The 26,025-nt window shown below is 48.3% G+C and overlaps 1 protein-coding gene across 2 annotated transcripts; it reads left to right on the forward strand.

The window, feature by feature from the left end:
- Positions 1 to 1,920: 1,920 nt before the first annotated feature.
- Positions 1,921 to 25,798, forward strand: SMPDL3B (sphingomyelin phosphodiesterase acid like 3B; the record flags this gene model as incomplete). 2 transcript variants are annotated; one of them, XM_079930347.1, is made up of 8 exons in its annotated part: positions 1,921 to 1,999; positions 12,166 to 12,379; positions 14,878 to 14,975; positions 19,974 to 20,117; positions 21,143 to 21,315; positions 22,452 to 22,632; positions 22,712 to 22,845; positions 25,120 to 25,798. In XM_079930347.1, the coding sequence occupies 8 exons, from the start codon at positions 1,921 to 1,923 to the stop codon at positions 25,483 to 25,485; spliced, it is 1,389 nt and encodes a 462-aa protein (XP_079786473.1). In that variant the 3' UTR covers positions 25,486 to 25,798. The 2 variants fall into 2 exon arrangements, with proteins under 2 accessions (XP_079786473.1, XP_079786474.1); XM_079930348.1 differs by having other exon boundaries at positions 1,939 to 1,980; positions 12,147 to 12,379.
- Positions 25,799 to 26,025: the final 227 nt, after the last annotated feature.

The raw sequence follows: 26,025 nt of genomic DNA on the forward strand, positions 1-26,025 counted from the left end.
TGGTGGTCTGAAACTGAACCTGCGATATCTCTGAGGTATACCTGTATGTTAAGATTAAGCTGGTGGAACAAGCATACAATTACGTGCCTTGCGATGCAATGCAGCAGGAAGGACACAAGGCCACATGAGACGTCATCTTGCCAAAAAAAATCAATGTCATCAAACATGACATCTAAATGTCATCAAACCTCTAGATCTAACTACCAGTTTATAGGAAATATGGGGGACAGAAGAATAACTTAAATGATACCATGAAGAAACAATCAGCCCAATACTCCAGAATGTGGGAGATTTCATAGGACAGATGACCTGGTTCCACTGACAAAGAACAAGCAAAAGTGGGGGAGGGAGAGAGGCCTAACATTAAAGAGAGACTTAAGAGACACATCAACCGCATGCAATGTGTGGACCTGGTTTGGATCCTGATTTGAACAAACCAGTTGTAAAAAAAGTACTATGAGACAATCAGGGAAGTTTAAACATTGACCAAGTATCTACCTGGTGGTAGTAAGGAATTACTATTGAGATAGGCTGGGACCTGGGACCCTCTATGGGAGTGCTTTCACTTGCACCTGGGCAAATGTCTCCTTGAGCAACAGAAGACAAAGAACCTATAAGGGGCTAAAAATAACTGCGAACATGAGCAGTTGGGACAATTATGAAGAATAAGATACAAAAAGGCCACAAACCAACTGCCACTTCTGAGGTGCTGGGAGCAAAAGCAGGGTACTATGCATGATCCCCACACACAGCACTACCAAGGGATGGGCAGACCATCTAAGTCACCCCTTCAGCCCAACCCACTGATCCGCCCCTACCCTCATCGCATTTAAAGAGCCAGCCCTCCTCCTTGGAGCGCAAGCAAGGGCACCTGTTTCTTGTTTTCCTCCCTCGCTGCAGCACGAGCCCCAGTAAAGCCTTGCCTGAATTTCTTATCTGGTCTCTTATGAATTTCTGTTGATTGAAGAGTCCAGGGATCCCAGGTTGGCAACATTATTATTTTTTTAGATCTGCTATGGTATTATCATTGGGTTAGCAAAAGAGAATCCTTATCTTTTAGAGATATATACTAAAGTGTTTATGGGCAAAATGATATGATCTCTGGACTTGACTTTAAAATAATCCATCGGGGTTGGGGTGGGGGTACAGTAGAAGTAAGATTGGCCGTGAGTTCATAACTGCTGTTGCTGGAGGATGGGTACTGGGGTTTCCTTACACTATTCTCTCTACTTTTATTTATGTTTGTCAATTTCCATAATGAAAGAAGAGATGAAGTCTGCGTCACCTCCTCCCAGAAAGCCCTCTCACTTTCCTCAGAGGGTTAGATCCCTCCTCTGGGCTTGTCAAGCCACCTAACACAATGAACGGCAGTCCAGTGGCTTACTTCTCCCTCTTGAGGGCAGGGTGGCCTGGGGTCCCCTCTATCTCCATGGGACATGGTTTCCGGCATAAATGAGCAGATGACTCTTAGTCTTGATTCATTTGTGGTCAAGCATCTCAATCTCCAACAAGCAGTTATGTTCCTTTGGTGGCAGAGGCCTGACATTTTATACGGTATGTTTGTTCTGCTGGGGTGGGCAACATGAAAGCTTCAAAAGTAGTTATTTGCCTGTCATTGACTGGGGTTGAGTGAGTCTCTTGGAGAATCCAGTTGCTGGCTGTACCAACATTCTTTGAGGAACTGGCAGGACTGGTGCTGCTTCCTACTTGAGAGTCCAAAGTCCTGGCAGGTACAGCTCTTTGGGCAAACCCTGCTCACACCCTGCCGGGCAAAGGAAGAAAAGCCAGAGGAGACAAAGTCCTCCAGTGTCTGGGACACTCAGCAACAGGACAGGAATTCTGCTCTGGCACGTGGCCACCAACACCTAGTTGGGAAGCCTGTGGCTTGAACACTTGCTCCGGGAGAACCCAATGGCTCCCATGAGACGAGTCCCCAGGATGAGGCTGCCCGAGCTGCTGATTTTCCTGGCCCACTGGGGAGTCACCAAGGCTGGACAAGGTAGGCACTGAGAATGCCTGTGATCTCTCTGTTTGGTACTATGAACTCAGGGTCTAGGGCTGCTGGAAACTGTTCACAGAAAGCTGAAAATGCTGATAAAACTAGCAAGGCAGGGAGCTAGGCTGGGGAGACTGGGTGAGAGAGTTAGTGGGTGGTGGAGGTGCTGTTTGAGCCTGAGATTTTAAGTGGGGGTGACAACTGGCCACAGGAGGGACATTGACATTGTTCAGAGGTGTGGGTACGTAAGAGCTAGCCAGCTGGTAGAGGTAGAAGGCGGCAGGAAGGTTCAAGAATTCATTCAAAAAATATTGGTTGAGTAGCTCTCAAATCTAGTATTTTATTCAAACTCTGTTGAGGCATTTTACTAACCTCATTCCCTTTTTTTAAAAAAAAAAAATTTATTTATTTATTTATGCTGGGTCTTAGTTGTGGCATGTGAACTCTTAGTTGCAGCATGCATGTGGGATCTAGTTCTCTGACCAGGGGTCGAACCCCAGGCCCCCTGCATTGGGAGTGCAGAGTCTTAACCACTGCACCACCAGGGAAGTCCCCTCATTCCCTTTTTGACCTGTAAAACACTTTAGAATTTCCTAACAGAGTTTACTCTTGTTTAGAAATTTGCAAGGGCTTCTTTTCTGCAAATGCCACCGGCAGATTATAATTTTGGCAACAATGTAGGTCTTAATACCACCAGACTTTGACCTACATCATTCATGGTATAAACTTTACCCTTGCAAGATAACTCCTATCTCTCTCTTAAAACAAAATCAGTTAGCCAGACTCATCAAGAAAAAAAAGGAGAAGACTCAAATCAATAGAATTAGAAATGAAAAAGGAGAAGTAACAACTGACACTGCAGAAATACAAAGGATCATGAGAGATTACTACAAGCAACTATATGTCAATAAAATGGACAACCTGGAAAAAATGGACAAATTCTTAGAAAAACACAACCTTCCAAGACTGAACCAGGAAGAAATAGAAAATATTAAAAGACCAATCACAAGCACTGAAATTGAAACTGTGATTAAAAATCTTCCAATAAACAAAAGCCCAGGACCAGATGGCTTCACAGGCGAGTTCTATCAAACATTTAGAGAAGAGCTAACACCTATCCTTCTCAAACTCTTCCAAAATATAGCAGAGGGAGAAACACTCCCAAACTCATTCTATGAGGCCACCATCACCCTGATACCAAAAACAGACAAAGATGCCACACAAAAAAGAAAACTACAGGGCAGTATCACTGATGAACATAGATGCAAAAATCCTCAACAAAATACTAGCAAACAGAATCCAACAGCACATTAAAAGGATCATACACCATGATCAAGTGGGATTTATCCCAGGGATGCAAGGATTCTTCACTATACGCAAAATGATCAATGTGTTAAACCATATTAACAAACTGAAGGAGAAAAATCATATGATCATCTGAATAGATGCAGAAAAAGCTTTCGACAAAATTCAACACCTATTTATGATAAAAACCCTCCAGAAGGGAGGATAGAGGGAACTTACCTCAATATAATAAAGGTCATATATGACAAACCCACATCCAACATCCTTCTCAATGGTGAAAAACTGAAAGCATTTCCTCTAAAATCAGGAACAAGACAAGGTTGCCCACTCTCACCACTATTATTCAACATAGTTTGGAATTTTTAGCCACAGCAATCAGAGAAGAAAAAGAAATAAAAGGAATCCAAATCAGAAAAGAAGAAGTAAAACTGTCACTATTTGCAGATGACATGATACTATACATAGAGAATCCTAAATATGCTACAAGAAAACTATTAGAGCTAATCAATGAATGTGGTAAAGTAGCAGGATACAAAATTAATGCACAATCTCTTGCATTCCTATATACTAATGATGAAAAATCTGAAAGAGAAATTAAGGAAACACTCCCATTTACCATTGCAACAATAAGAATAAAATACCTAGGAATAAACTTACTCAAGGAGACAAAAGACCTGTATGCAGAAAACTATAAGATACTGATGAAAGAAATTAAAGATGATACAAACAGATGGAGAGATATACCATGTTCTTGGATTGGAAGAATCAACATTGCGAAAATGACTATACTACCCAAAGCAATTTACAGATTCAATGCAATCACTATCAAACTACCAATGGCAATTTTCACAGAACTAGAACAAAAAATTTCACAATTTGTATGGAAACACAAAAGATCCCAAATAGCCAAAGCAATCTTGAGAAAGAAAAACGGAGCCGGAGGAATCAGACTCCCTGACTTGAGACCATACTACAAAGCTACAGTGATCAAGACAGTATGGTACTGGCACAAAAACAGAAATATAGATCAATGGAACAGGATAGAAATCCCAGAGATAAACCCACACACATATGGTCACCTTATCTTTGACAAAAGAGGCAAGAATATATGATGGAGAAAAGACAGCCTCTTCAATAAGCGGTGCCGGGAAAACTGGACTGCTTCATGTAAAAGTGAAATTAGAACACTCCCTAACACCATACACAAAAATAAACTGAAAATGGATTAAAGACCTAAATGTAAGGTCAGACACTATAAAACTCTTAGAGGAAAACATAGGCAGAACACTCTATGACATAAATCACAGCAAGATCCTTTTTGACCCCCCTCCTTGAGAAATGTAAATAAAAACAAAAATAAACATATGGGACCTAATGAAACTTCAAAGCTTTTGCACAGCATAAGAAACCATAAACAAGCCGAAAAGACAACCCTCAGAATGGGAGAAAATATTTGCAAACAAAGGAACTGACTAAGGATTAATCTCCAAAATATACAAGCAGCTCATGCAGCTCAATATTCAAAGAACAAACAACCCAATTCAAAACTGGGCAGAAGACCTAAATAGACATTTCTCCAAAGAAGATATACAGGTTGCCAACAAACACATGAAAGTATGCTCAACATCACTAATCATTAGAGAAATGCAAGTCAAAACCACAATGACGTATCAACTCACACTGGTCAGAATGGGCATCATCAAAAAATCTAAAAACAACAAGTGCTGGAGAAGGTGTGGAGAAAAGGGAACCCTCTTGCATTGTTGGTGGGAATGTAAATTAATACAGCCACTATGGAGGTTCCTCAAAAAACTAAAAATAGAACTACCATATGACCCAACAATCCCACTACTGGGCATATAGCCTGAGAAAACCATAATTCAAAAAGAGATTGGGACTTCCCTGGTGGCGTAGTGGTTGGGGGTCCGCCTACCGATGCAGGGGATGCAGGTTCGTGCCCCGGTCCAGGAGGATCCCACGTGCTGCAGAGCGGCTGGGCCCGTGGGCCATGGCCTCTGGGCCTGCGCGTCCGGAGCCTGTGCTCCACAAAGGGAGAGGCCACGATAGTGAGAGGCCTGCGTACTGCAGAAAAAAAAAGAGAGAGAGAGAGAGAGAGGTACCACAATGTTCATTGCAGCACTACTTACAATAGCCAGGATGTGGAAGCAACCTAAGAATCCATCGACAGATGAATGGATAAAGAAGATGTGGCACATATATACAATGGAATATTACTCAGCCATGAAAAGAAACAAAATTGAGTTATTTGTGGTGAGGTGGATGGACCTAGAGACTATTATACAGAGTAAAGTAAGTCAGAAGGAGAAAAACAAATACCATATGCTAACACATATATATGGAATCTAAAAGAAAAAAAAAAGGTTCTGAAGAACCTAGGAGCAGGACAGGAATAAGGACGCAGATGTAGAGAATGGACTTGTGGACATGGGGAGGGGGAAAGGTAAGCTGGGATGAAGTGACAGAGTGGCGTGGACATACATACACTACCAAATGTAAAATAGATAGCTAGTGGGAAGCAGCCGCATAGCACAGGGAGATCAGCTCTGTGCTTTGTGACCACCTAGTGGGGTGGGATAGGGAGGGTGGGAGGGAGACACAAGAGGGAGGGGGTATGGAGATATATGTACACATATAGCTGATTCACTTTGTTATACAGCAGCAACTAACACAACATTGTAAAGCAATTATATGCCAATAAAGATGTTAAAAACAAAAAATAACGAGATCAGGTTAGCAAATGATATAAAAACTTCATTGTTTGGGACTTCCCTGGTGGTCCAGTGGTAAAGAATCCGCCTTCCAATGCAGGGAATGCAGGTTTGATCCCTGGTCAGGGAACTAAGACCCCACATGCTGCAGGGCAACTAAACCCGTGCGCCACAACTATTGAGCTCCCGCGCCTCAACTACAGAAGCCCGCGTGCAGCAAACTACAGAGCCCATGTGCCCTGGAGCCTGCCTGCCACAACTAGAGAAAGAAAAAACTGCACGCCACAACTAGAGAGAAGCCTGCGCGCCGCAACCAAAGATCCCGCATACCTCAACTAAGACCTGACGCAGCCAATAAATAAATAAATAAATGATAAATTTAAAAAAAAAAACAAAAAATTTGTTGTTTTTCAAGAAAAAGACAAGCTTTCCTAAGCTTGAATTTATAGTTATTAAAAAAGAAAACAAAACAAACAAGCAAACAAACAACAATAAATCAAGACACAAGAAAAAGAATGTCCTGGGCAATAAAAGAATGATTTTAAACCAAAAAATATGTCATGCACTATTCTAGGAACCAGGGACACGGCAGAAATAAACAAAAGTCCCAGACCTGGTGAAGCATTCCTTCACCTCCGGAGAAACCTCTGAAAGACACATGAACAAAGAAATACATATTCCAGGAAATAACAAGTGTTATGGAGAATAATAAAGCAGAATAAAGGAGTGGAGGGGATGGCAGGGGGAGATACTTAAGGGATAGCCAGAGAAGAGCTGTCGAATAAAGTGACATTTGATCAGAGATTCAAGGCAGCAAAGGAGAGAACCATGTGGACGTCCAGGAGAAGAACATTCCATCAGGATAGGATGGAAAGTGCACGGGCCCTGAGCGGGACGCACAGGCGATGTGTGTGAGAGAGAGCCTGAGGCCAGCTGGCTGGAGCAGAGAGGATGGGGAGGGTGTGGGGAGGGGTGTCAGGGGTTACAGAGGTGGGGGTGGGGCTGGTGGCAGCTCATGTACAAACCTATAGACAATTTTAAGAACTCAGAGTGAAATGGGACATCCTTAGAGGGTTTGGGACAGAGCTGTGGTGTGATCTGACTTGTGTGAGTTTAAAAGGACCCTTGGGCTATTGTACGGAGAAGCGCCTGTGATGGGGTAAAGGTAGGGTGAGCAAGTGATCTCAGTTTGCCTGAGACTTTCCTGGTTTTAGCACTTAAAGTTGGGCGGCCTTGGCAGTCCCTCAGTCCTGGGCAAACTGGGATGACTGCTCATCCTGGTAAAGGCGAAAGAGCAAAACCAGTGACGAGGCTACTGCCATCATCCAGGGAGAGGAGGGTTGCTGGGAGATGGTCTGACTCAGGACAAGACTTGCTGACAGGACTTCCCTGGTGGCGCAGTGGTTAAGAATCCACCTGCCAATGCCGGGGACACGGGTTCGAGCCCCGGTCCAGGAAGATCCCACATGCCGTGGAGCAACTAAGCCCGTGAGCCACAACTACTGAGCCTGCGCTCTAGCACCTACGAGCCACAGCTACTGAGCCCAAGTGCCACAACTACTGAAGCCCGCGTGCCTTGAGCCCGTGCTCTGCAACATGAGAAGCCCGGGCACCGCAACAAAGAGTAGCCCCCGCTCGCCACAACTAGAGAAAGCTTGTGTGTAGCAACGAAGAACCAACGCAACCAAAAATAAATAAAATAATAAAAAAAAAAAGACTTGCTGACGGAGGGTGTGAGAGAAGGAAGACTCAGAGGTGACTCCAAGGTTTTTGTATCAGCAGCTGGAAGGACGAGGTTGTCATTTGCTAAGATGTGGGAGGAGGGGAGGGCGGTTTGATTTGGGACATGCCCTGGGAGGGTGTGTCATTCCCTGGGAGGGTGACTGCTTGGGAGAAGGTCAAGAGTGGCCGTCCTCCATCTACTTGGACACAGAGGCCCTGTTCCCCTCTGGGGGACTCAGGGACCTGCCAGTCTGACTGGAGACTTAGGAATGATTGAAAGTATCTCCACTCCCTCACTCTTTCACTTTTTAATATGTTTTCTTAGAAATCCAAATGCCAGCAGGCACCCCCTTCCCAAGCCCAGGGTCTTAGTGGTTAAAAAGAATCTCCCCTGCAACCAAAGCACTAAGATGTTTATTGCAGTGTTGTTTATAATAACGGAAAATGCTGACAGCAATAGAATAGCTGAATAGATTATGGTAAAACCACCAGACAGAAAAGTTTCAAGATAATACCATAAATTGAAAATATTAAGTAACATTTATTAAGTACTTACTATGTGGCAGGCGCTGCTAAAATTTTTACATGATATCCTCACAACAGCCTTGTGAAGTAGGGATTATCAGCAAGGAAACTGAGCCTTAGAGAAGTTAAATAACTCACTCAAGGTCGCACATCTAGGTAAGTGTCTGAGTCTGGACATGAACCCCGGCTGTACATCTTCAATCTGTTTATAAAATAATGTTATATAAAAACACACAAAGAGCGACTTCCCTGGTGGCACAGTAGATAAGACTCCGTGCTCCCAATTCAGGGGGCCCAGGTTTGATCCCTGGTCAGGGAACTAGACCCCACATGCCACAACTAAGAGTTCACATGCCGCAACTAAGAATTCACATGCTGCAACTAAGGAGCCAGTGAGCCGCAACTAAGACCCAGTGCAACCAAATAAATAAATAGATAAATAAATAAATTAAATAAATAAAATCACACAAACAACAGTAAGGAAAATAGCCAAGAAGTGCTAACATTTATTTTCTGAGCACTTACGATATGCCATGCTTGTGCTTGACATATGTTGTCCCTTTAAAACCTATTTGAAAAATGAAATGAAAAGACCTCCTTTGATTTTTATAGTCCCTGTAAAGTAGGTACTATTACCATTATATCCATTTTGCAGATGAGGAAAATGAGACTCAGAGGGGACACAACACCCGCCCAAGATCCCGCAGCTGGGAAGTGGCAAGGCCAAGTTTGTACTCAGCCACTTTATCCGTCATGCCCTTTGATGGGTCCTCTTGGGATGGTGGGTTTTATAGGTACTATTTTCTTTTTCTCTTTTCTCCAAACTTTCAGGAATGTATACGTCTATAATCTAAAAATGGAATTAAATTTAAAAGGAATTCCACAGCACCTGTAAGATTTTTCAGAATCCGAGTCTCTTCCTGGAGTGCAGACCTTTGAGACACCAAATCAGATAGCGGTCATCCCTGATTTGCATAAAACCGTGGGGATTCTAGAGCCAGCAAGTCACAACTATTGAGCCCGTGAGCCTAGAGCCCATTCTCTGCAACAAGAGAAGCCACTGCAATGAGAAACCTGCACAATGCAACGAAGAGTAGCCCCCACTCACCGCAACTAGAGAAAGCCTGTGTGCAGCAACGAAGACCCAATGCAGTCAAAAATAAATAAATTAATTTAAAAAAAGACCTTATTAGACTTTAGGAATGATTTTTGCAAGTCTCCTCCACCCCATCGTGAATCATTGTAGAAGTATCTCACATTATCTATGATTTTATATATATATATGTGATTTTTAATATTGCATTTGAAATGGATTGTTGGTTTTGATACCACAGTTTTTGTTGTTTTTTTCTGAACTTCGGAAGCAATGCACTCTTTTTCAGGCCTCAGACATTTCCATGAGTCTTACAAAACTATTAGGCCCTGGGCCCTGTATCTGTTGTCCCCAGTGTACAAGGTGGGCCTGATGACTCCTTTGGTGAAGAAGGAGGAGGGCCAGGAGACTTTTGCCTGCCCAGGCACAGGGAGCAGAGCTGAGCTCTCAGAATTAAAACTAGAGGGTGTGCTGTGCCACTGGTCCTCCACTCAAGGAGGACCAGCCAGGAGGGGACAGGATCTGTTTTCACATTGTTCTGTTTCAAATGTCCTGGCCCCAGACCTGCACTTTCCTGCAGAGGACAGCAGCTGAGGGGACGCTGGGGCAGGCAGGGGAAGGACACAGCCACTCCCCTGGTCCCTTCTCCCTTCCATGGTGAAAGGGGACTTTCAGGACACCCCAGGGACCAAATTCAAAGTAACTGCTGCTTGGCTTTGCTGAGTGCTTATGCATATTCTCATATTCTCTCATTTTAAACCTCACAATAACCATAAAAGCTGGGGGGCGCTGTTGTCCCCATTTTACAGATGAGGAAACAGGCACAGAGTAAGTTCACCCAGCTAGTGGGCACTGGAACTGGAATTCCAACCCAGGTCTGTGCCCTCAACTTCTCACTGGATCTGATGCTAAATTTATTCATAGTCTTAATAATTAATGAATAACAATGACAGCTAAGATTGGTATACCTTTTCTTAAAACTCAAAGATTATATGAATACTTTCTTACTGTAAAATATCCAAGCAGTATGAATATAGAAAGCATCTTAATTTTCATGAGATTCCCCAGGTGAGGCAACTGCATGGTAATGTTTGAGAAGCTCTGGTCCAAAGGATAAAGTGTTAAAGTGCCCAACTCCCCACACCCTCCCAGTCTCACTCCTAGCCCCGGAGGTAATTGCCAGGGACAGTGGTGTGTTGAGAGTCTTCTGGACTAGCTCTTTCTTGTTCACTGTCTTATTTGATGCTCACAACAAGCAGGGCAGACGTCAAACACCCTCAGGCCAGCTGGCTTGCCCAGAGAGCCTGGATTAGAAACCCGATAACCTGCCTCCCTCTCCAGGAGGTGCCCATCCTCTTCTCCATGACATGATTATTAGAGCTTAATTCCTCACATTCTGTGACCAACTCCATAGAAGCCTGTGGCTCCCATCTTTTATGGGTAACATAGAGGTATTATAAAAGCCTTCTGGGGGCTCTGAGTCAACATTGTGTCTCAGCTTTGCAGTCAGAGAGGTTGGGTTTGAGCCTCAGTTTCCTCATCTGTGAAATGGGCAATAGAATCCCACCTCACAGAATGGTTGCAAGGATGAAATGAGATGAGCATGTGAAGGGCACCTGGCTAACATTCTTTGAGTGCTTACCAGTCCAATCATCCTCCCCACAGCCTTGCTCATTCATCAACTATATGGGCATCTTCCACATCCCAGGCACTGTTCTGGGTGCTGAGGACACAGGGATGAACAAGACAGGCTTTATGCCCTCATGGGACTGACACTAAAGAAGGGGAAGATGGCTGACAAGCAAGCCAACAAGATAAGTTCATATGTGAGAGTGCTCTGAAGAAAATAAAACTGGGGGAGTCACATAGCTAGTGACCAGAAGGGTGGGAGGAAGTGGAACTTGAGCAAAGGTAGTCGGGGGGGCTTCTCTGAGGAGGTGACCTTCGAGCTGAGGCCTGAATAAAGAGGAGAAAGCAGCCATGCGATGACCTGGGGAGGACTTGGGAAGGTGGCAGAGGAGCCAGGAAAGAGGCCCTGTGAGGAGAGCGGGTGGGTGGGGTTGGGCAAAGCAGCAGAGGAGGGAGCTGTGATCAGACTGCACAATGAGGGCACTGCAGCCTGAGGTGGAGCCCCTGCCTGGATCTCTGGCTCTCTCTGCCATTCTTTTCTTTTTCTTTTTAATTAATTAATTAATTAATTTATGGCTTGCGTGCGGCCTTTCTTTTTAATTGCGGCGAGCGGGGGCTACTCTTCATTGCGGTGCACAGGCCTCTCGTTACGGTGGCTTCTCTTGCTGTGGAGCACGGGCTTTAGGCGCGCGGGCTTCAGTAGTTGTGGCACGTGGGCTCAGTAGTTGTGGCACAGGGGCACTAGAGCGCAGGCTCAGTAGCTGTGGCACACGGGCTTAGTTGCTCCACGGCATGTGGGATCTTCCCGGACCGGGGCTCGAACCCGTGTCCCCTGCACTGGCAGGTGGATTCTTAACCACTGTGCCACCAGGGAAGTCCCCCAAAGAATTCTTGAGGGTCACGCAGTCCATCTCTCATGCTGCTGCTGGGGACACTGAGGTGGGGAGTTAGAAAGGGCCTTGTCAAAGGTGAGAGGTCAGGGACAGAGCCAAGCCTGTTTTCTGCTCTGCTCAGGGCCTCCCTGGGCAAAACCAGGCCCTGGGTTCGGAGAAAACTTCCTTTTACCTGTGCAAGCTCCCTTCCCCCAGCCCAGGGTTCCCTTGACTCCCTCCACATCCAGGCTCGGGGAGAGACCTGCACTGAGCAGGGACTCCTTGCCTCTGCAGGGAAGTTCTGGCACGTCTCTGACCTGCACCTTGACCCGGACTACAAGGTGTCTGAAGACCCCCTCCAGGTGTGCCCATCCGCTGGCTCCCAGCCGGTGCCCAATGCGGGCCCCTGGGGCAACTACCTCTGCGATTCTCCCTGGATCCTCATCCACTCCTCTATCTACACCATGAAGGAGATCGAGCCACGGCCAGATTTCATCCTCTGGACTGGGTGAGAGCCGTCACCACAGCTACCCTTCCCCGGGCCACCGCCTGTGCCCCCTGCCTGTCTGGCACCTTCCCCACACCATCTCCCTTAGTCCTCACCAGCCCTGTTGCGGAGAGGATGAACTTGAAGCTCAAAGTTTGTCCAGGGGAGCCTGGGCCTGGCTGATTCCAGGGTCTGTGCCCTTGATCTTGTGTCTTACGGCCTCAGCAGAATATGGCTCTCACTGAGGCTGGGGACACGGTCATGGCATGTCTGGGCATGTGGGGAACTCCCGGATTTTTAGTTGGGGGTGGGAGTGGGGGTCGCTGAACACTGGTGCCACTCCCAGCGGGGTTTGGGGACTGCAAGCCCCAGAGGTCCAAATACAGGGAGGGGAGAAGGTAGAAGGGCTGAAGGTGAGCCAGCATTGGGACCAAATGTCCTGGTCAGCTGCAGGCCAACCCCGGCTGCCTGGCCCTGGGGATCCTCACTGGTCAGAGCGCTACTCTGTGCGGAGAGAGCTTGAGGGGTGATTTCAGCTCAGCCACAGAGATGCCATTCCTGCTGCTCATCCATGAATGCTGCTGGAAGTCCTCTGAGTTCCCTCAGCACTCGAGGTCCTTCCTTCACTCATTCGCTCCTTCCCTCCCTCCCTTGGTAGGTCAGCCTGTCTTGTGCTCACCCCCAGGAGACGGGAGGAACAGAGGTGATAGGGACCTGGACCCTCCTTCAGGGAGCTCGTGGTCTCCCGGGCGACACAGACAAGGCCACTGACCGTTATATCCCAGCGACGAGAGAGGGTCACCGGGTGGATGCGGGAGCTTCCCAGGGCACCTGACTCCCTCTGGCGGGATTGGGGAGGACTTCCTGCAGGAAGCGGTGAACCAGGGAGCGGGTGAGGAGCGCTGGCAGGAGCTCGGGCTGCTTGTGTCCTCCTCCAGCCTCTATGGACACTTCTGTAGGGAAGGCGGGATCAAACCCATGGCGTCCCCAGCTGTCCCTCAGTGTGACATGGGAGCGATCGGAATGACCCTCAGATGGACTATGTGGTCAGCAGGGGGAGGGGCAAGGCTGGACACTTAAGAAACGTGACAGTGTCTCAGGAGAGGCCTGGGCAGCTCTGGCTTCCCTGGGCTCAGGAATCCATCTAAGGAGAGAGTGAGATTTAGGCCACGACCCTGGCCTCCTGCTGTCTGAGGAGGGGCCCTTGGAGAAATGCGTAACATTCTAAAAGATTTGATCCCTCTGGGAAATTGATGACCCTTTAACAGAAGCATGATTTTTCTGGGAAATCTCTGGGACTTGCAGAGGTGTATGGCATTGGACAAGATGACCTCTAGGACCCTTCATAATTCTTCAATTTCTAAGAAATTGGACCTCTCCGGGAGAATTGCAGTCCCCTGAGGGATAACCTGTAGAAATTGGATATGTTTTCTATCACACAGAATTAAATGCTCCAAACTAGAAAAAAAAAGGAATTTTGTTCTATCTTCGTATTCCTGGCCTGTCCCCAGGGAGGACGGGGCTAAAAGGCCCCTCTTACTGCCCTAATGAGGGAATCAGAGTCACAGTAGGATGTAATGGATGTGAGCACAGACTCTGGAGCCAGGCTGACTGGTTCAAACTCTGACTCCACCACTGTCTAGGTGTACACATTAGGCAGGATCCTTCACCTTTCTGTGCCTTGGCTCCTTTGTCTGTCAAATGGCACTAACAATAGAACCTATGTTGTAGGGTTATTATGAAGAACAAATTAGTGGATAAGGGTACAATACACAGAAAGTACCCAGCACAAAGTGAGCCAGTGTGGGCTGCCAGTAGCGGTCTCAGGGCGATTCAGCTAATTAACTTCCCTGGGGAGTCTCTGGGCAGCAGCTGCCTCGCCCCGTCGGTCCAGCAGAGTCCTCAGGCTTTAGCTGTGAGGGCTCCTAGCACCCCGCAAACCTCCTTGCCCACTTCATCCCCCACCTTGCTGCATCTTTCTAAGGTTGATCCAGGAATTTAGGTCTGTCAAACGTGGGGGATTAAATGGTCCTGGGGTAGGTCCTCGACCTACCAGAGTAGATCTGAATTCTATATTCTGAAGCCTTGGGGAAGCTCAGAACTCAGACATGGCTTCTTCATCCCAAGCTCCCCAGGGGCTTGCAGATGAGACTGGAAACCCAGAGCTTCCCTCTCAAGACCATGTTAACTGCAACCTAGCAGCTACTACACTTTATATATATGTTTTTCCCCCTTTATTGAAGTCCCATAAATACTCTGTGTGTAGATACCATTATTGTCCCTATTTTATAGATGAGCTAATAGAAGCTCAGAGAGGTTAAACAACCAGCCCAGGGACTCACAGCCGGTCAATGGCAGAGCCTGGGTTTGGACTTTGTCCCACGTGACTCCCAACTCCAGCTCGGTCATTCCCCTTCAGTAGATGTCTGAGGCTCAGTTCTCCAGTCTCTTTTCTTGTGGTAGAGCCGTCCCTTCTTTTCCTTGTGCCACTTCCCGAGCTGCCCGGCGGTGTTTTGCAGCGATGACACGCCCCACGTGCCCAACGAGAACCTGGGAGAGGAGGCCGTGCTGCAAATTGTGGAGAACCTGACCAAGCTCATCAGAGAGGCCTTTCCAGGTAAGACTGTGCCCCAGGTCCCCACAGCACTCCCTGATGCCCAGGCGGTGCCTGGCACAGTGGGACGACAATGGCAGCAAGATGCAGAGGAACGACCTTCACCCGTGGACAACGATGGCTGCTGGCCAAGTCCCGGGCCAGGCACTTCACAGCGATTGTGTCTTACCTTCCAACAACCCTGTAAGGAACATGAGAGTTTGTCGGCCTGTGGATACACATAGAATCCTGTTAATGGTGTTAAAAAACCAAATTCAACTGAGTAAATCTGAAGATCTATTTGGCTGTATTCAACAATCACGAATCAGGCAACATCCCATCTAGCAAATAGAAAGGAGCTCCAGGAACTTCCCTGGCGGTCCAGTGGTTAAGACTCTGCGCTTCCACTGCATGGGGCGTGGGTTCGATCCCTGGTCGGGGAACTAAGATTCCGCATCCTGTGCAGTGTGGCCAAAAAGAAAAAAAAGAAAAAAAAAAAAAGAAAGGCACTCCAAGGAGCTGTACGAATGGAAGGTTTTATAAACAGAAGGCGGTGGAAAAAGGAAGATTCTAGCAAAAAGTGGATTGTTTCAGGCAAGGTTACCTTCATTTAGGGGAAGGGGTGGTGTCTATCAGGCAGATTTCCTCACTAGTGCTGACCAGGTAATTCCAGATTGACTGTTTAAAGGTCACATTCTTGGGAGAGGCTGAAACTTCAGTTAGGTTAGGTATTAACTTGGTTAATACCTAACTTGGTTTGCTGACCTGGGACTTAGCACAAGTAACTCCATTTTGAGCCTGTTGTTTCTTTTTTAATAATGGAAATGCCTGACATTTCACTGGCTTCTGTCCTGACAGTTTAACACCAGACTCACAGCCCCTTCTCAAGGCATTTACTGTTATATTTAGGCATCTTCCCTGGGTGAGTCTCACGTGTGCTCACACACAGCCCTTGCGTCCTGCTGTGGCTCTGGAATTGCTATCTACTGCCTTTAAACCGTCCCAGCTGCTGGGACTTTGGGGAGATGCTGATTTCCAGCCAAAGTGCTGTTTCGTGGTGCAATCCAAGGCCTTCAGAGCGTGGGAGAGCAGGCCAGGACTCTGAGTGATTACGATAGCAGCCCCACGGGACTTGACAGGGAGAACGTAGCCTGGGTGCTCCATCTAATGGCCCTTGAAAATGGCTTTAATCAGACTGTGCCAAACACAAGGTCCTGGGGGCTGAATCAGGCTCTCAGCCCGCCAGCTGGACACCTGTGAAAGCAGACTCCTAGGATCCCCCCCCATCCCCCAATCTCCTTTGGGTTCCAGCACAGCTGCTTCCTCTAAAGGTCTTGGTCATGGGTCCCCAGGACCCAGATATGAAATAATGATAATAAAAATAAGTAATAGCAGCGGCAAGAACCACTATATGTATCCATGTATCAAGGGCTAAGTGTCAGGCACTCCTCTAAGAATATTATATGCCTCAGCTCATTCGCTGTCAGGAACGAGACTCAGGAGACGCATGGAGAGTGGAGCTGTCTCACGTTTTTACTGATGACAAATGTGAGCCTTGGGGTAAGGAAACAGGCAAGGTTGAGGATGCAGATCCTGGTTTGAGGACATCTCTTACCTATCACTCCTACTGCCACTCCAGGAGGGGCCCCCGAGCTGCTGTTACCATCCCACATCTGTCCCCGAGGCAACCTCATTTCTGACACCTCCTTCCCTCAACGTAAATCAGTTTGTGCAAAGAAGTTGCCTTGATGCCTCTAGTCTATGTAACTCAACCCAACCCAACCCAACCCAGATATGCTTGGGCTAGTTCTTCTTCCAGCAGAAGTCGCTACTAGGTTCAAACCAGGACACTCTCCCCCATGGCAACAATAGGTATCATTACCCCCAGTGTATAGATAAGGAACCTATGGCTCAAAGCTAGTCAGTTCCTAGGGAGGGATTCAAACTCAGATCCAACACTAAGCACTCTTTTCTCTGCTCCACATGGGGCTTCAGGAATAAAAGTGAAATAATGGATAAGAAAATGCTTTATTACTATGACTTAACATACAAGTGTAAATAAGATTTTACAGTTTATAACATGCTTGCACATTTATTGAATTTCCTAAATCCAAGATACCATTGGCTGTAAGATGTTTCATTATTTTATGTATTGCTAAGGAAAAAAATGCTCTCCGGGGAATTCCCTGGTGGTCCAGTGGTTAGGACTCAGACCTTTCACTGCAGGGGGCGCGGGTTCAATCCCTGGTTGGGGAACTAAGATCCTTTAAGTTGCATGGCGTGGCCAAAAGAAAAAAAAGAAAAAAAAATTGCTGTCCATTAAAGTATGACACAGAACTTTCTCATGGCCTCAATGGTAAGACATATCCCACTTATAGAGATGTTAAAATATGAACACATTGGAAGAGGTGAAATGAGGCATTATCTTATTTGAGAATGGTAGCAACACAGGTCAAGCAGAACACTCCCTATCATAGAGATAAATAAGCTGAAGCAACTTGTTGGAGAAGAGGAAGGGACTGAAATTTGAGCTTTTGGTTCCATGTCATGAGTTCTTCCTGCCACGTGCACCTGTGTCCCCCCCATCAGAGTCACTGTGAACACTGGTCCCTGTCTTTCCACCGATGGTAAACACAGGTGTGCAAGGCAAACTGGTCTAGGTCCCAATTCAGGTCCTGCCACGCTCTAGCTGGGCCATCCTCTGGACACTCAGTGTTCTCCCTGTGCAAAATGAGGAAAATAATGGTACCTGACCAAAGGGTTGTTATGAGGATTAAATAAGGTAATCCATACATTCATTTAGTCAGTCAACAAATACTTGAGTGTCCTCTACAGGTGAGACAGCACGCTAGGGGTAGGGGATGTGGCCGTGATCAAGATGCCAGGTCATGCCCTCATGGAGCTTAGGCTTGTAAGGATCTTCTAACAGTGCCCGACACATGGAAGTGGCAAAAACCTGTTACCCCAAAACTGGGTTTGCCTCTTGGTGGGTGTCAAGCCAAAAGACACAACCAAGCCAAAGATCAGGAGAAGGAAGGATTGATTACTTGCAACAAGTAAGGAGAAAACCAGGGATCTTTCCAAATCAGTGTGTCCTTGAACAGCAAAACTGGGGAAGCTTTAAGCTAAGAATATATGCATATTCATGAAGGGGCTTGAGCAGGAGAATGCAACTTAGAATTGGGGCAAAGGTTGACAGAGTCCGAGCTTTAGTTGATTGAAGTCACAAGGGTCAGCAAAGGTCAGTATCATCATTCCTTAGGTTCCAGTTGATCTCATGGTTGAGGGGGTTTAAATTCTGCCAAACAGCTCAAGACAGTGCTTCAGGCTAATCTTGACCATTGAAACAGAACTGGGAGTCTTTACAACTGATTTATTATCTTTGCCCTTGTTACTTCTCTTGCCTGATAACAGTAGTTTGTTGTTTTGTTCCCTTAAGATCATTGTTACTGAGATCTGTTCAAGGGCAAGCATTGTAGCCAGGCTCAGATCCCAAAATGGCTTAGGCCAAAAATGGCTTCCCTTATGTCTCTGGGCACCTCCCACCTTATCTGCTTATAAACCGGGAGAGATAACCTCCCTTCTCATCTGCCTTTGGGATGCCAGGGATTTGTGTTTTCTCTTAAATGAATTCTTTTTTTTTTTAAATAAATATCAGAGCTGTATTTAATTCTGTTGTTTATTTATTCATTTTTGGCTGCATTGGGTCTTCGTTGCTGCGCGCAGGCTTTCTCTAGTTGCAGTGAGGGGGTGGGGCTCATGGCAGTGCGCAGGCTTCTCATTGCGGTGGCTTCTCTTGTTGCAGAGCACAGGCTCTAGGCATGCAGGCTCAGTAGTTGTGGCTTGTGGGCTCTAGAGTGCAGGCTCAGTAGTTGTGCACGGGCCTAGTTGCTCCGCGGCATGTGGGATCTTCCCAGACAAGGGCTTGAACCCATGTCCCCTGCATTGGCAGGCGGATTCTTAACCACTGTGCCACCAGGGAAGTCCTTAAATGAATTCTTATGGCTGCCTCCATCTATGTTAGAGAGGTGAGGTTTTCTTTCAGGCAGTCACAGCCATGACTTCTGGCTTTGTGAATAATTCCTCATGGGAATTCTACGGCCTCCTCCTTTGGCAGAGCTTAGCATTTCCAGCTCTTGTAGGCTATACAGGGTAAAGGGTTTGTTAGAATCATTTTTTCAAGTAGGAATTGGAGGCGCCAGGCTTCCTCATTGGTTCAAGTTCACTCCCTGGGGTAAGCCAAGCTCATATAAGGGCAAGGCCCTGCCTTGAGCTCAGAGGAGTTTTTGTTTACTCTCAAATATTTATTGAGCAACTACTACATGCCAGACACAGATATAAAATAAAAGCAGGAGTGAGGCTACTCACAAGGAAGAAATGAGTCTGACAGGCTCCCCTCTCCCTCCTGGGTTCATTCACAGGCCACATCCTCAGGGAGGCTCTCCTGACCCCCACTCCCACCCCTGTTATACACTCCCACAGCAAGTGGCTCTTCCCTTCTTGTGACAGCCATTACTCAATGCCTATCAACCCTATTGCACTGCCAGGCCTCTGGGCCTGGGCCTGGGGGCCCAGGTCTACACGTTTGCACGTACTAGGTGCTCAATAAATATTTGTTGATTCATGAATGAGTGAAACTCCCAAGGCCTTCCAGGGTGCAGCAGACCCCTTCCCTGACAGTAAGATGGATCTGGAATTGACAAGAACAAGGCACACTAAATGACCAAGTGGCTGATCACGGATCTAAAGGTTATTTGGATCTAGCTTTCTCCTCCTCATCTCATGCTTCATTTCTGACCACGGAACTTTCTGCTGGGAATGGAGTTAGAGAACTCACTGCTCTTCCTTCCCAGATCTGAGCCAAGTTCTGCCAGATTCTGTAATGTGGTTTTCTGCTTGGCTCTGTATTTTTCCTTATCTGTGCTATAGCTCTTCCCTATTAGCTCTGATAGCCAGTGGCTGAAACTAACTCCACTAAGCACTTTTGCATATATATTCTTATATATTTCTTTTTCCTCCCAGATACTAAAGTCTATGCAGCTCTGGGAAATCATGACTTTCACCCCAAAAACCAGTTCCCGGCTGGAAGCAACAATATCTACAATCGGGTAGCAGAGCTGTGGCGACCCTGGCTCAGTTACGAATCCTTCGCTCTCTTCAAAGAAGGTACTTAACACCATTTGCTACTCTAAGGAGCACTTTATGCCAAGGTCTGATCTAATTTCATCTTCACAACATCCCCATGAAATAGGGACTGATTTTATCCCCATTTTACAGATAAGGAGACTGAGGCTTGAACATACCAAGTCACTTGGCCAAGGTCACCCAGCTTAGAGGAGGCAGACTTGGAAGTAGGATCCAGGGCTGATTCCAACGCCCATGTTCTTAACTCTACAGCACTAGTGAGGATCATAAGAGAATATTCACTGAGCATTTCCTGTGTGCCCGGAACTGCCCTCAGCACACTGCTAGACTCCTTACAACAATCCCAGGTAGGGGCAGTGGCCTTCAGTTCAGGCCAGGTTTCTCTTGCCACTGTTGACATTTGGGGCTGGATAATTCTTTGTTGGGGGGCTGTCTTGTACATTGTAGGGTGCGCATCCCTGGCCTCTATCCACTAGTTGCTAGTAACACCTCCAGGTGTGAAAACCAAAAATGTCTTTGGACATTGCCAAGTGTTCCCTTGGGGACAAAATCACCAGATTGAGAATCACTGGTTTGGAGACACAGTATCGCAAAGTGACCTGACCTCCTCTCCTTCCTTTCCTCAGTCCCTTGCTGTTGGGGCTCCCCACTGGTCAAACCCAACCAGAAGCTCACAGCACAGAAGCCCATGGATTTAACCCACAGCTCCTGGGGCAGAGAGCTGAGTGGAGAAGGGTTGACAGTGGATCTGGAGGGGCAAACACACCTCCATGTTATTCCCATTATACGGAGGAGGAAACTGAGGCATAGAGAGGTTAAGGAACTTTCTCAAGTTGTACAGCTAGAAGTGATAGAGCCAGGACTTGAACCCAGGCAGCCTGGCTCCAGAGCCTTTGGTCTTACCCACGATGCCACTCCTATGGGAAAGATGGGAAGGGAGGACGCAAGGGAAGGAGGAGGTGGGGGAGTGAAGTGGAGGGGGACAGAGGTGTGTCTGTTCGGAGGCTGGAGACCCTTTCAGATTCCTCCTGGCTGTGATGTCCTAGGTGCCTTCTATTCTGAGAAACTGCCGGGGCCAAGTGCGGCTGGGCGAATCGTGGTCCTCAACACCAATCTGTACTATAGCAACAACGAGCAGACGGCCGGCATGGCCGACCCTGGCCAGCAGTTCCAGTGGCTGGACGATGTGCTGACCAACGCGTCCCGAGCTGGGGAGATGGTAAGGGCTCCCCACTCCTCCTCTTCCCTCCCTGGGGTCTCTTCCCGTACAAGTCCCCCACTTTAGCACAGACTCACCCACTCACTTGAGATGCCCACATCCCAGAGGGTCCTTCGTCAGCTTGGCACCTGAGAGGGCTGCTTCCATCCTCACAACAGCCTGTGAGGCTGGGACCCTGGAGTCCATTGCAGATGTGAGGCTCCTGGTGGGCAGTGACAGTCTCAAGTCACACAATAAGTGGTGGGGTCTAGACTAGAACCCCAGTCTCCAGAATCCAAGGCCAGCACAGCTGCAGCCACACCATGGGCTAGACCTCAAGGGGATGCCCTGCCCTTGAGGTGTGTCCGTCTAGTCTGCTGGGCTAGCAGGTCCCCGATGACTGACCCTGTGTCTCATTTGCCTGAGTCCCTGCTCTGACCAGCGCATCCCAGCAGGATCTCATGGCCAGTGCTTTCGCCCTCACGATGCATCAGATACGTTGCTAAGTGCTTTACGTGGATGGTCTCATTTAACTCTCATATCTCCACCAGTCAGGTGTCCTTCCCGATGAGAAAACTGAAGCTCAGAGAGGTGACACACAGCTGGTGTCCAGCTGCAGCTTGGCTCCAAAGCCCATGCTCTAAACTGCCCTTCCTACCACTGCCCCCGCCCCCCATTCTACCTCTTGCAACGGGGAGCAAGGGCACAGGCATTGTTAGCTGAGAGACTCGAGGAATGTAAGACGTGAACACACATTACCACACAGCATATGCTACACAACCATGCAAGGAAGGTTTGGTTACAGTGCCTGAGCGCTCCAAGAAGAGAAGACTCGTCTCTGAAGGATCAGACACGTTTCAGGAGGACGTATCCTTTGAGCTGGGTTTTGAAGCACGAGTAGCGTTTACAGAAGTGAAAATGAGAAGGGCGCTCCAGGTGGCAGGCATAGGATGGGTAAAGGCACAGCGGGAGGGAAGCATGTGGCACATTCATTTCTGGGTACAGGGAGATGCCGGATCACCTGGGAGAGGGGTGGGGGAGAAGGTACCTTTGAGCCCATCTGCTTGCCTCTGGGGAGACGGGCAGGTTGTGAGAGGTAGAGATGAAGCGTTGTGGAAGGGGTCTCTGAGCCCCTGCTGGGCACCCCTTCCTCGTAGGTGTACATTATCGGCCATGTGCCCCCTGGGTTCTTTGAGAAGACGCGGAACAAAGCGTGGTTCCGGGAGGGCCCCAACCAGCAGTACCTTAAAGTGGTCCGGAAGCATCATCGAGTCATTGCAGGGCAGTTCTTCGGGCACCACCACACCGACAGCTTTCGGATGTTCTATGATGATGCAGGTACCCAACCTGGAGGGCCACGGCCAGACCAACGCCCTCTTTCCCTCGCCAGCCTCTCAGCTCCACTCTCTCTTGAAAGGTGTCCCCATCAGTGTCATGTTCCTTACACCTGGGGTCACCCCATGGAAAACCACGTTACCTGGAGTGGCCAACGGAGCCAACAATCCAGCCATCCGGCTGTTTGAATACGACCGAGACACACTGAGCCTGCAGGTCAGGAGCCTTGGGTCTGCTGGGGCCAGAGGAGGAGGGAGGAGGGACCTGATAACACCACTGCCTTCCCTAGCTGATCCACCCTCTACTGACCCCTGAGACTCAGGAAGGTCAAGTTACTTCCACCCTTTTAGAGCTCAGGATCAGAAGAACCCTGGCTCTACCTCCAAATCCTGCCACCAAGTCAGGTCAATTCTCCAAATTGCCCTTTGCCCTGGATCATTGTCAAGGCCCCCTACTTGTTCTCCCCGCCTCCAGCACTGCCCTGCTGTAGCTCATCTGGTACAGCTAAGGGGGGGATTAATCTTTTTAAAGCACTTCTTGTCTCTTTCCTGCTCAAAAACCTTCAGTGGCTCCCCAGTGCTCCCAAGATAAGTTGGATCTCTTTGGCCTGGTATTCAAGGTCTCTCACAGTGTGACTCTCCTTGGCCTGGTATTCAAGGTCTCTCACAGTGTGACCTCAGGCCCACTGCCAGGTCTTCTCTACACTGACTATGCTGCAGCTAAGCAGGCCCCTAACTCAATGAGCAATCCCACACCTCCTGGGATGTGCTTGTGATTACTGAAATGACAAAGAAATATTATTCCTTAATGTATTCAACAGAACGTGTTAAGCCTCTGTCATGTGCCAGGCCCCGTGCTAAGCTCAGGAGATACATAAGCAAACAAAAGTCACTGCTCTCCTGGAGCTGACAGACAATAAACAAACACATGAAGTTAAGTGTGGCATGAAATAAGTGCTAAGGAGAAAAGAAAACAGGGTGAGGAGGCAGGTGGTGACACTTACGGGGTACATGTATATGTGTGTGGTGTTAGATGGGGCAGGGAAGTGTCACTGATAGGGTGACATTTGAATTCTGAGTAACTTCAGGGAGTGAGCCGTGGGAGCGTCTGCGGACGGGGCAGGAAGAGCACGCCAGGGGCCCAGGGTGGGAATGTGCTTGGTGTGTTAGGGGAGGAGCACGGAGGCCCACGAGGCCATGGCAGAGGTCGCGAGCGGATGGGGCGTCAGGTAATGTAGGCCATGAGGACGACTCTGGAATTTTAGAAAACCACCATTCTGCTGGGTGGAGAACAGGCTGCAGGGGGCAAGGGCAGACACAGGGGGATCAGTTAGGAGGTGACCACAGCCACTGAGAGGTGATGGTGGTGTGGGCCAGGGTGGCACCCGTGGGTAGTGAGGAGAGCCAGATCCTGGATGTATTTTGAAGGCAGAGCAGACAGGATTTGCTGGTGGATTGGATGAAGGGTGGAAGAGAACGCAAGGAGGCAACGAGGGCTCCAAGGCTTTGGCCAGAGCACCTGGAAGGATGAGGTTGCCATTTACCGAAACGGGCTCACTGCAGGAGAAGCAGATTTTGGAGGAAGACCAGAAGCCTGGCTTTCCTGTTAACTTTGGGATGTCTAAGTGGCATCCAGGTGAAAATGCTGAGGGAAGAGGCAGCTGTGTATTCATGTTGGAGTTCCAGAAAGTGGTGGGTACAGAGATTTAATCTGGGTGTTGAGAAAGGACATTTAAAACCAGGGACTGCATGAGTTAACCTGGGTCCTCGACTCTAGAGTGAATGTATATGGAGAAGAGGTCTGAGGATTTTTAAGAGTGTGGTCCATTGTCCACACGGGCACTCAGACCACAGGGTTCGGGGAAGACTAAATGAAATAATGTAAGGTGCCTAGCAAGAGATTGCCATCCATCCACGGCAGCTCCTCTTACCCCACCTCTCCTGACCTAAAGCAGATCTGCAAATTTAGGTGGAAAGTGTTGCACAGATAAACCCTTCCAGATTCTAGTCCTGAAAATGCACCTGAGTACTCAGGTTCTTGGGTGCAGCCCAAGCCCCCTTCAAAGCACAATTCAGCCAGGCACTCCACCCCACTGCTTTTATATTGCATTTTATCCAGTCTTTCTGCAAATATTTACTGACAATCTTCTGCGTACCCGGGAGCTTGCTAGAACAGAAAATGCACAGGCTATGGGGTAAACAAGCTGGGTTCCAATCCTGCCTCAGCCACCTGTGGGACCCTGGCCAAGGGAATTAACCTCTTTAGGACTCAGTTTCCTCATCGGTGAAATGGGGACAATAAGCACAGTTACCTCATCAGATTCAATCAGAGGATGTCTGCCAAGCATACCCAGCAACTAGTAAATGCTCAATAACTAAGAGCGGTCAGGATTATAGCTATTAGAATCTGGGGGCAAATGCAAGGTGGAGGATTGGGGGCGGAAGCGGACAGCTGCTCACAGCCGGGCCGCCTCGCGCGCCCCCTCTGCAGGACATGGAGACCTACTTCTTGAACCTGAGCCAGGCGAACGCGCTGGGGGCACCGCGCTGGAAGCTCGAGTACCGGGTGACCAGGGCCTACGGCGTGCCCGACGCAGGCGCCCGCTCTATGCACGCGGCGCTGGGCCGCATCGCCAGCGACCAGGACGCGCTGCAGCGCTACTACGTCTACAACTCGGTCAGTTACGACACGCTGGCCTGCGACGAGGCCTGCCAAACTGAGCACGTGTGCGCGCTGCGCGAAGTGGCCTTCGACGGGTATGCCGCCTGCCTGCGCGCCCCCGGCGTCGCGCCCGCGCCCCGCCTCGCACTCCTGCTGTTGGCGCTGCTGGGCCTGCGCACGCTGCTTGTGCCGTGACCTTGGGCGCCGCCCGCTGATTGGCTTGGCTCGCCTTCCTCCTGGTAAAATGGGGAGAGCATCACCCCCGAGAGCTGGACTTTCCACCCTTTCCCCGGCCTCCGCAGAATGAACTGGGACGGGACAGCCGATCAGGAAATGAAGCCCCAAGGGCCCCACCAGAAGCACATTTCTTTCAAGTTTCATGTTTTATCCCAAACACAATGCTCGTCGTGCATGTTCTGTTATTAATTTGTAAATCATGTTTAAAGTAACTCCCTTGCCCACTTATTGAATCCCCCTCCTCCTATTCGGATAATCCGAGTAAAATGAGCTGCCAGGAAGATGCGCCTGGTTGATCCAGTGCCCTCTGTCTCCCCTGGCACACGGCCCGGACTCGGAGGCAAACTTAGCAAAGTCCCTCAGTCAGGGATCGGAACGGGCCTTGGCGTTCTGTTGTTTTGTTTTGCAACAATGCAGACGTGAGACATCGCAGTTCTAGCCTGGGCGCTAATCTCCGGGCCAGATTCGCCGTTTTGGGTCTCCAGGAGCCTCAAATGT

Source organism: Stenella coeruleoalba (assembly GCF_951394435.1).
Source record: "Stenella coeruleoalba genome assembly, chromosome: 1".
Taxonomy (NCBI): Eukaryota; Metazoa; Chordata; class Mammalia; order Artiodactyla; family Delphinidae; genus Stenella; species Stenella coeruleoalba.